Source organism: Mus pahari, chromosome 4 (assembly GCF_900095145.1).
Source record: "Mus pahari chromosome 4, PAHARI_EIJ_v1.1, whole genome shotgun sequence".
Lineage (NCBI taxonomy): Eukaryota > Metazoa > Chordata > Mammalia > Rodentia > Muridae > Mus > Mus pahari.
In genome coordinates this window covers 48,157,384-48,168,328 of record NC_034593.1, presented here as the reverse complement: position 1 = coordinate 48,168,328, position 10,945 = coordinate 48,157,384, and the positions used below count along the sequence as shown (strand labels likewise).

The 10,945-nt window shown below is 45.4% G+C and overlaps 1 protein-coding gene across 6 annotated transcripts in view; it reads right to left on the bottom strand.

Moving 5' to 3' along the window:
- Spart (spartin) overlaps positions 1–6,002 on the bottom strand; it is a 24,821-nt gene extending 18,819 nt beyond the window's left edge. For 2 of the 6 annotated variants that reach the window (XM_029537911.1, XM_029537913.1), the window contains exons 1-3: positions 5,913–6,001; positions 2,572–2,660; positions 301–1,112 (exon numbers count right to left, since the gene is read on the bottom strand). In XM_029537911.1, the coding sequence (XP_029393771.1) occupies positions 301–1,110 (810 nt within the window). In that variant the 5' untranslated portion in view covers positions 1,111–1,112; positions 2,572–2,660; positions 5,913–6,001. Of the gene's footprint in view, positions 1–300; positions 1,113–2,571; positions 2,661–5,327; positions 5,537–5,638; positions 5,738–5,912 lie in introns of those variants that run through there. The other 4 variants (XM_029537912.1, XM_021195533.2, XM_021195535.1 and 1 more) reach the window with 4 other exon arrangements.
- Between the last annotated feature and the right edge of the window lie 4,943 nt (positions 6,003–10,945).

Here is a 10,945-nt window from a genome sequence, read left to right as displayed (position 1 = left end):
TCTCTCTCTCTCTCTCTCTCTCTCTCTCTCTCTCTCTCTCTCTCTCTCTCTGCCCCCTCCCCCTCTGCTCTCTCCTATCTAGTGATGGGGTGAACCAGGAGATCTAAAGGGTGGGGAAAGAACCCACAAAGTACCAAAGGCCACCTACAACTTTTCCAGCACATACAAGCATGGATGTGTTCAGCACCCAGGAGAATCCTTGTCTCCTCTGCTCTTATCCTGGACATGGTGTATTATCAAGAAATGGAAATGGAATATTCCACCCATTTTCCGTCTTATATGTTGTTTGGAAGGGCTTACCTGGAGAAACCCAGGAGGGCGGTTCAGAACTGTATCCAGAGAATTATCCAAGAACCGCACGATCCGCAGGTACCCAGGGTATGAGGGAGCACTGACCTCTCCCGCAGGGTTTACAAAGAAGATCTGCACTCCGTTTGGTATCAAGATCAACTCATCTGCATCGAGCCCCAAGGTCTCAAGAGGGGGCGGCTGGGAACGGTTCCTGTAGAAGTCTTCTCCCACGGATGAAAACTCCCCAGAATCTGTTCCATAGGAAACAGTGTAGTGGCCCTCGGCAGCCTGTGGGGTGTAGGCTGGTGGCGCTTCGGCAGGGCAGCTGGGCGACGGTATGGACAGAGCAGAAGGCGCATCACTTGGGCCTGCACCTGCAGCCGAGGCGCTCCCATCGACTTCAGCACGCTGGGGCGCTGAACTGACCGACTCCTGCTCTGGGGACTTCTTGCACACGTCTTTAGACGGGAACTCTGGGTATAGCTTGGGCACATCCTGAAGGTCATTCCGTAGAGAAGTGGCAAGGCCCTTCTCCAGGATCTCTAGCCTGGTGCGGACGTTCTGAAGTGTTTCCTTCATTTTCTGTTGCATCTGCCTGGCGGACTCCCACGCGGGGCCTGTGTGCCCCGGCTCTGCGGCCGCGATGCTGATGCCCCTAAGTAGGTGTCCTATTCCTTGCTTGTAATAGTTCTTTGCTTCTTCCTTCTGCCCTAACTCGTCCGTGTTCAGTCCCTTATTAACAAACATAAAGGCCTTCTCGTATGCTTCCTTGATGATCTTAATTTCAGCAGGTTCTCCATTTTCTGGTTTTCTCTCCATCTCTGCAAGACAAGAATCATCACCTGCAATTAACCAGTTAGCTCGCTGTGTACTTAGCCCTCTTTTCAATTAGAATATATTTCAAGGACGGGGCCTGCCTTATCTTTTGTTCCTTCAGAGAAAGCACCCAATAAGTACTTGGTGAGTTGATAAATGTTATTGGTAAAGAGGGCTGGAGAGGTGGCTCAGTGGTCAGCTCCAAATTCCAGAGGCCCTCTTCTTGCGCGCTAAGCCCAGTGCTGAGGAGATGGATCCCTGGGACTTACTGGTAGATAGCTAGTCTGCCTCCTCAGCACCAGGACAGTTCTAGAGCCTGTCTCAAACCAAACCAAACCACATGGTGACCCCTGATGAAGATCACCACCCGCAGCTGACCTCCAGTCTCCAACGCATGCATACACCAGAGGGGAAAAACAAAAACAATATCCATAAACTAAAGATATGCATGTGCCCTAAAGAACACACACACCTCACCCCCAGGGGAAAAAAAAAAGAACATATAGAAATTACACATAAACTAGCTGGGATAGAGAGTTTATAAAGTTAGAGAAAATGCCCAGCATGAAGAGCAATGAAGCAAAGGAGTGAACAACAGGAAATAAGAATAAAATTAGGACATTCTTTTAGAAAGCCCAGCGTGAGTTCTAAAATGCTCTGAAATGCAAAATAGAGAAAAAGGACGGACAGAAGAGTGAGGGGATTAACTCACAGAGAGTTAATAAGTTAAGATAAATCCAAAATCAGAAGCTCAAATTCCCAGGTTTCAGTAGGTCTGACAGAGGCTGGAGATCGAGCAGGCTGCCACGCCAGGCAGACCTCACACACCTAAGTGTGCCTTACACACTTGAGGCTTCCTACCCTCTCACTTGGTGAGTGGAATCCCAAGCTGAAGGTGGAATTCCCAGGGTAGTTACAAAGTGACAGAGCTAGACTGGAAGGTAACCCAGAAAGCATCAGGAAGCAGAAACTGACAGTGCCTGGTGTGTTCCTAAGTTTTAGGAAAGACTTAGACAATTCTGGGAGGATTCGGGGTTTAAAGAGTAAAAATGAAACATTACAGCGATAAAAATCAAGACAATTAGTAACTCCAGGGAAGACAGATGCCAAACAAAACCAAGAAAGTAATCGGGGAACACCCTGCTTCAGTTTTATTCCGGTGCCATATTAAAAATAGTGCATCTTGATGTTAGCACAACGATGCACTAAACCACCCTGACAGAACAGGAAGGTGGATGGAAAGTTTGTGTTCCAGGATGAAGGAGCCAAAAACCTCATCTTCACGCGTCAACTGCAGTGCCCATGACTGAACAGCAAAACGGAGCAACGCTAGTATACTGCTGAGAGATAGGAAACACTAAGAATTGGGTCAGAAAATTGATCCAAGCTGCCTTTGGAGAGGAGACAGGTTGGTTTACAAAGGTAGTTAATTCTTCATGTATATAGTGAAGTTGAATTACTTACTTTACCAAATAAATGAAAGCTTTACAGCAGTCTTGTCCAGAAAGATTACACCGTGGGCCACAAAGTTAATTTTTATTTTCCAGGAACCACTAACAAAGTAAAATGAAACAGGTGAAAATTTAATGATAGCTTTTATTTATCAAATACAGCCACACTATTATTCTGACTTGTAACCACTATAAAAAATGATTTGTAAATATTTTGCTTTTCTTTGTGTTATGTCTTACAAAGACAGCCTACACTGTTCTTGAGAGTTTATGTCAAGTCCGATCTGTCCCACAGCTAACAGTCAACTGTCACATGTGCCCCTGCTGGTCGCTGTGGACTCCTTACAGCTTCTCAGGACAGGAAAAAACCACCAAGGGTCAGAAGAGTGTCTCTATAACTCTACACAATGAAGGGATCACAGACTTTAGTAGTGAGACTTCCCAGAACTGAAAAACTGGCCAATAGATGGCCCTAGCACACAGCAACTTTACAACAGTGGACAAAACAAGTTCGGCCACCAACTCAGGAACTAGCATATACAAGTGGCAATATAAACACCCGCATTTGTCCTGCCCTGGGGTCACTGCTGATACACTTTCCTTGCAACCTATTCTGCTGTGTCATAATGCCTCAGGCTTCCACAGATCCCAAACCCTTTGCTCCTCTTAGAAGCCACAGGACAAACATTCCATACTTCATTTCCCTTGGGGCACAAGAAGGCGTGAACTCAGGAGAGTGTAACCTTCTGACAGCATCATCTATGACAGCAGCCATGGCTCTGTGGACTGCTTTTGGCTTCTGGGCAGCAGGCTGTACTCATGTGCTTAGAATAAACAGAGAACCAAGAAGTACCCATGCATGTCTCTAAGAAAAACTGTTTACTATATGTCTTGAAAAGATTGAAAAGTTAATGATTTCAAATGCTTTAATTCTCAATGCTGGGAACAAGAAAGTCTTTGGAGTGCTAAAGTACTGAGTAAACTGCTTTCATTAGCTTAACCGTCCAATCACCAAATCATGAACCAGTACCTGCTCTGATAACAAGGGTGGACTTTCAAACATTCTTTCTGTCTGTCTCTGTCTCTCTCTTTCTTTCCTTCTCTCTCTCTCTCTGTCTCTCTCTCTGTGTGTCTCTCTGTGTGTCTCTCTGTGTCTGTCTGTCTCCTCCCCCTCCCCCCTCTGGATACAGATCTCCGTGAAATGTTGGCAGTCACATGCCCTGGGTGTGTGTCCTGGTCTTTCACCTTGCCTGAAACAGGGTCTTTTGCTTCTTTTTGTTTGTTTTTGTTTTCCTGTTTGGTAGACAAGGCTAGCTCCTATCTCTGCCTCTCATCTCCCAATATGAGGGCAGAGATTATAGCTTTATACAGGTTTGTCAGGTCCTCAGGATGAGTCTCCTCACTCCTGTTTAAATTTTCTAATAAAAGATGTAAGAAACATCTACTTTAAACTCGGCTATGTATGTGGTTCACTCTGCACCAGAAGTTCTGATTAAAAAATACTTGAAACTCAAGTTCTATTCCAAGACAGAGAAAGTAGCAAATAATTGTGCTTACGGGGAAACAGCCAGCAACAGTTCTCATGCAAGCATGCCTGGTCTGTTACAAAAAGGGGAATGGGAAGGGTTTGTTATTCAGATTGTATACTGACAGGTTAACTTGGTTTTTCGAGACAGGGTTTCTCTGTATAGCCCTGGCTGTCCTGGAACTCACTTGGTAGACCAGGCTGGCCTCGAACTCAGAAATCCACCTGCCTCTGCCTCCCGAGGCATTAAAGGCCTGCGCCACCAGGCCCGGCCAGGTTAACATTTATAGGGTACAAAGTGATTGTGAAATATGATTATTGAACTATTCTAATTTTTTAATATTTGTTATTATTTTTAATTATGCATATGAGGGGGAGGGGAGGTTCCGGTGAAGCTGAAATTAGAGGCAGTCATGGTACAGAAATGGGCACTGGGAACTGACTTGGGTGCTCTACAAGTGCAATTAACCTGTTAACTGCTGAACCATCTTTCCAGCCCCATTATTCAGACTTTTAAAAAAAATGAAATATAGAATGATGAAATAAGGCTAATTTATTCATCACACAGATATTACATTTTTTAAAAATGAAAGCAGCTGAGATTCGTCTCTCTCTGATGTGTACAATATTCCATGATTAACTATACTGAGCACACTGTACTAAGCTCCAAAAACTACATCCCTCACTGCTCCTATCTGGGTAGGGAACATGGGGGACTGACTGATCATCAGGGAGGGTTCAACTCCAGAACCATTCCAACAATTCTTGCTTGCTTGGTAACTTTGTGTGTTTCAGAGTGTACCGTGCACCACGTGGGCAACAAACCACATTCCTCAAAATACAGAGGTTTCCTGTTTCAAACAAGTCCTCCACAAACACAATTAAGACCATCACGAAGGCACACGAACCAAGACCAGTTCCCTCAGAACTAGGTGCACTCTTCTACTGCCGCATCATTCACTTAATTGCTTCTGAAAAATTTAAAACAGTTGCTAAATTCTTTGGTATCTGAGGGTCATTTCATATATCAAAACCCGTTACGTTTATAATACAAACAAAGCAAACCTCGAGGATCCTTAAGCAATCCCACAACCATGGGGAATAACGGAATCTGACATACACTAGAGCAATAAAGTAGCGTCACAAAACCACACACACTCCCACAGAAAACTTTTCTAGACATGAAGTTAGGCCTCAGGGGTCCTTTGAGATGCTGGAAGCCAGTAAACTTGTATCCCAATTACCAAATGCCCGCTCCATTCACTGCCAGTGCTGTGGCTCCTGGCGCTTTCAGCTGCCAACGTTGGATAAGCTGTAGAGGAGCAAGAAAGCCAGTGGGGTTTGGAGAGGGAGCCGTGGAGGACACACACTAGGGAATCACCAGAGATCAGGGATTCTGGGGACCAGGACAAGCGAGGATTAGAGATAGGTAAACGCACACCAAGGATGCGCGGGGGGCTCAGGATCGAAGGACCAGCGCCGGGGGATGAGAAGGGACCAAGGATGGGAGGGCAGGCACCAGGGATGCGCGGGTTCCAGGGGCAGGATCTAGGACCTGAGCACCGCTCCCCGGGCCAGAGCTGTAGGAGATAAAAGGTGGGCGAAGGCTCCTTCAGTACTAGCTGGAATAGCCTCAGCAGGACTTCTGGAAACTTCCTTGGCAGAAGGGCTCCCAGCAAGATGCCGCCGGGGCCCGGGCCGCAGCCCCCACCCCTGCTGGGCGTCCCGGGGTGGACCCTGCTCACAAAGCCCCGCGTGACGCCCTCCGGGTCCGGCCCCGCCCACGCGTCACCACACCGGCGCGGAGCTGAGCTTCTGCCCACTCTGACCTTCCAAAGGCGCACGGGAAGCCAGCGGTCCGCTCCGAGCCCGAGAGCCCACGGAGAGCGCACAACTGCAGGCCCCAGACACCCTCCCAGGCCACGTCGGACCGCGCCTGCGCACTCCGTACCGGCTGTCCTGGGGCCGCCGAAGGGACCCGCAGTGCCACGGCAATGACAGCTTCCGGCCGCCAGGGGGCGACCTGGGTCGGGCACTGAGGATTGGGAGAACAGAGGGTTGCCTGGAACCCGGGACCTTACCTGACCTGTGTAAAGTGTTAAATCTGTGACATAAAAGCAAAAACAAACTAACAAACAAAAACCTCACAAGGCTGGGGGCTTGGAGAGACGGCTCAGCCGTGAAGAAGAGGTCATTAATTTTTATTTGTCTCTGTAATCCATAAAGAACACACCACAATAATTTATAACTGCGACAATTAAAAGTGAATAAAAGATTTCAGTAGATCCTTCTTTAGACAAGATATACAGACCACCAGAAGGAATATCAAAAGATAGTGAATATCATGAGTCCAGGATAACTCAAATCAAAATGAGGTGTGACTTCTGTCTCATTAGAATGGCTGTCATCAAAAGATAAGCAGAAAAGGGTTTGGCAAGATGTTTTTTTTTCGGTCCTCCTGCCTTACTGGTGGGAATGTTAAGCAACCAAAACCATCCCAGCAAAGTCTACCCCTAGTTAGAATTGTTCATAAAATTATCCATTTATCTTGATTCAAATAATTCAGTCGTTGTAAAATTCCTTTCACTCTCTTGACACCACCTGGACTCACCTGGGTAGAGTTCTGATGGGAGATGGTCTGCGTTGGGTTGGATGTGTGGGGTGTCTTAAGTTAATTGATGTGGGATGACCCAGCCCACTGTGGGCAGCACCATTTCCGAGACAGGAAGCCCTGAAAGAATGGAGAAATTGCACTAGGCACAAGCAGTCGGGAAAGCAGGCATTCCTTTCCGCTTGTGATTCCTTTCCGCTTGTGACTGTAGTGTGATATATCTAGATGTTTGGTTTCCTGTTTGACTTTCTCATAATACTGGATTATAACCTGGACCAGCGACCCGAGTTAAGCCTCTTCTTGCTCCTCTGAATCACAGCAACAAATGTAACTAGGACACAGTCCTGTTGATTTTGTCTAAGTGTATCAGGTAGGATTTTATAACAGCATCCTGCCTTTATCCTTTGAACTGCTTCCAAATCATATGAACCAAATCACTTTACAATGTCATATCCAGTGTGTGTGTGTGTGTGTGTGTGTGTGTGTGTGTGTGTGTTAGGCAATGAATCCCTCCATTTCTTCAGGCAATAAAATTAAGTCACTTGTCTACAGAGCTACTTGCTACCAATTATATTTACTCACTCAATTTCTAGGAAATACTTCAAAATGGCTTTACAAAGATTGACAGTTTGGAGTCATTGGGACCAGGTATTTCCAGCATGCAATGTTCAAATTAACATCTTCATCCTCTAGTGGTATCTAGATGGGACACACACACACACACACACACACTCACTTTCATACACTCACTCTCTCACACACAGAGATACTCACACATACTCACACTCACACATACACTCACACATACAAACTCACACACACATCAGCTGTTGGCCATGGACCCTGCTCTTGGCTGTAACCACCTGGGGTAGTTTCCATTTCAGTGACATTAGAGAAGGGGGCAGGGAGAGGAGTGAGGGAGAGAAAGAAAGGCTAGATTCAAGTGCCAAAAACGTTGCTGTTCTTATTGAGTTTTAGGGGATTTTTGTTTGTTTGTTTGTTTGTTTTTTTAGGGATGTTTCTTCATTTGCTGCATTCTATTAGGAACTTTGTAGAGACTTAAATTTAAAACAATTCCTTTTTTTCCCCTTGGGGTTTTACAGAGCCACAAAAGAGCACAGTGTCCTATATTTTAATGGCTTCAATGAAAAGTATGGAGCATACGTAAATTGGGGTAAAAGTTTTATCTGAGTCTTTTTATCCTCTACAACTTTGATCAGTTTGATATCTCTGATTAAGTATTACCTTTCCATTTTAAATACCCAGCGTGATATGGATGACTTGACTAGCGGTGAGGGTTCCTACTTTGCACAGGCTACTTCTAAGCCAGTTCCGGATATGTGCTCTGTGGTCATATGTATTTTGGTATTTATTTTATGTATGTGATTACCCTGTGCCTGTCTTCAGACACACCAGAAGAGGGCATCAGATCCCATTACAGATGGTTGTGAGCCACCATGTGGTTGCTGGGAATTGAACTCAGGTTCTCTGGAAGAGCAGTCAGTGTTCTTAACCACTGAGCCTTCTCTCCAGCCCTATACTTTCTTTCTTTCTTTTTTTTAATTTCAGACTTTCTCATGCACAAATAATGTGGCTCCTTCTGACAAGAAATGAAAGATGCATTGAGGATCCCAGATCTACAGCACGTCCCTGCCAAAGCCAAGATTTCCACTCCTTTCAGGCCTGTTATTTTTCTCTGCATTGAAGACTGTATGTTCAGCATGAATGGTTTCCATATGTCATCTTTGAATTCAATCCAAACAGTGTGGAATAAGGTTTGTTGACAGGAAATGTGGCCATGGTTTTGTAGTTAGCATACCCTACAACTGACACTAGAGTCTTTGATTTTAAACCTTGATGTGTCTGAGAGTTCTTTATCCCAAGAGGTAATTTATTTTATGAAAACCAGAAAGATCTTAGTAAAGTAATTTTCCACAGTAGAGGAGGTTAACTTCAAAAACAGATATATTTAACATCATGGACTTTCACAGGGACTGGTGTTTGATTCTTACCATCTTTGCCTACTTCCAGTTTGAATTTAGGTGACCCACTTACTAACCTCAAAACTCCAGTTTCCGATTTATAATATTGGGATAGCAGCGATTTCTTCAAAGGCTTATGCCAGGGATTAAATAAGATAATCTATGCAAAGCCCTGGCTCTTGGAGGAAGAAGCAAGTTGCTGAGCACAGCCCCTGGAGCCCGGTGTCCACAGTGAAACTCAGAGTCTGATCAGGTTATGTGACAGCGTGATCATGTGACAGGCACCTAGTATTTCCTGAGAAGGAACAGAAGGGTTGGACATGTGAGAACATGACAGAACAGCTCTGGTGAGGCTCCCTGCTCATGTGACTCGAAGGTTCGGCAAGGTGGCAATTAAATCATCACACTGACGAGGAGCTGAAACTTACTGTGTAGCCACCTTACACACCGCAAGAATACTGGTGTTACCCATCGTAATTTCAACATCCACGCCGTGGAAACGCAAACCAGAGTCACGGGGTTTCTGTCCCTGTCTTCGGAGGAGTGCATGCTATGTGCTCAGCTCAGAATCTTGGGGAGCATTGTACAGTAGTACACTCGGCAGAACCAAAACTAGCAGAAAGAATGCAGGCGACTTCTGAACTTGCTACAACACACAATTCTGAGTCATGGAACCTAGATAGTTTCTAAAAAGCCATGCAGAAGAAACTGCTGTTCTGTGTTGGGCAATGGATTATGCCACCACACAGAAAACCTGTAAGGTCGAGCGGAGTCGGGAATTCCAGCAATTCTAATAACTGAGGACAGTAGGTGTTTAAATCTACTTCCGACCAGGTACCTGTCCTGGAACACGTGACCACAACACCCATTTGAGAGGACTGTGACAATCATACGAGGCAGCCCTAATATCTCAGACCAAGCCAATAGAAAACATCTGCCTTTAGATCCCAACCCACCCCAAAATGTTGATAAGATCCTAACCTACCACAAAGAATAAAGTGCGTGAGTAATCTCACTAAAGACCTTCTGAGAGTGCCTGTCTTATCTTATCTTATTGAGCTGGAACACTCCAGGGAAAACTATCTGACCTCGACCTGACCCAACCAGCTGGGTGCTCAAGCCTACGGCAGCCCCTTCCTGCTCAGTGGCCCCAACCTTGGCCCCTAGTCACCCATTGTGTCCCACTGCCTGCCACCAACTCCAGGGCAGCTGTGGTCGTGGAAGATGGCTGGCAGCCTGGCCGCCTTGCTCCAGCTTCCACTCAGAGAGCTACAACTCTTTGGCCACTCCCGCTGGGCCAGAGCCCCGCCCCATATGCAGACCAGCAGTTCTGTGCAAATTCCACCAGGTTATAAATAAGATGGAACTCCATGAACTTGAGCACTGGAGATTTCTGTGTGGTTCTGCCTCGTAGATCCACAGGCTATTCCATAGCTCCCAGGAACATTGTTGTGATTTAAAATAGCTTTGTACCCTTGACAATGTCTATCATCTAAAAGATCAATTTAGCATCTATTCTCCTACAAAATGTAAAATAATATTCCTTTGCCTCTAGCTTAGGTACACATTTTAAAGTTTTTTTTTGTTTGTTTGTTTGTTTGTTTGTTTGCTTTTTTAAATGGGGGTGCTAATTTTAATATCTTTGGGACTAGTGTGACAGAATTTAAAAAGCTCCCTGGCTGGTTTACATGATTCCATTTAGGGGCATGTGCTTCATATGCAAATATTGTGGCAACCTAAAGTCCAAGCTAGGAAGATGAGAGAAAGCAAGTTCTGTTCAGAACTATTTCCTAATAAAGCAGCAATTTAATAATAATAATAATAATAATAATAACAATAATAAAAACCTCTTCATTCTGATGGAAAATGGAGAATGTTCTGAACTTCACTAAGTACCTCTACTGCTTTCTTTTAAGATCCTCTTATCCTCACGATGCGTTCCTAGTCCTGCCTCGTGCCACCACACAGGCACCGCTCTGTTCTGCCATCTTTCCTGCAGCTCTGGATGGATGCAGAGTAGAGCTTTGGTCATCAGAGAGTGGGTGGGTAAAGAACACACACACCCAGGAACAGCTTTGGAGAACTGGTTCCTTTTAGGAGTGGGGGTGTATTTATGCCCCTGGGGAGGTAGGCGGGTTCTATGGGGACAAGGTTTGTGTGGCCATGTTTAATTGGCTAGGACAGGGGCATTGGAAGATCCTTCATCTGCATATTCAGGAACTGGGGGCGGGGAGTCCAAGGGGATAAACCTTATAAAGCCAAACAAGAA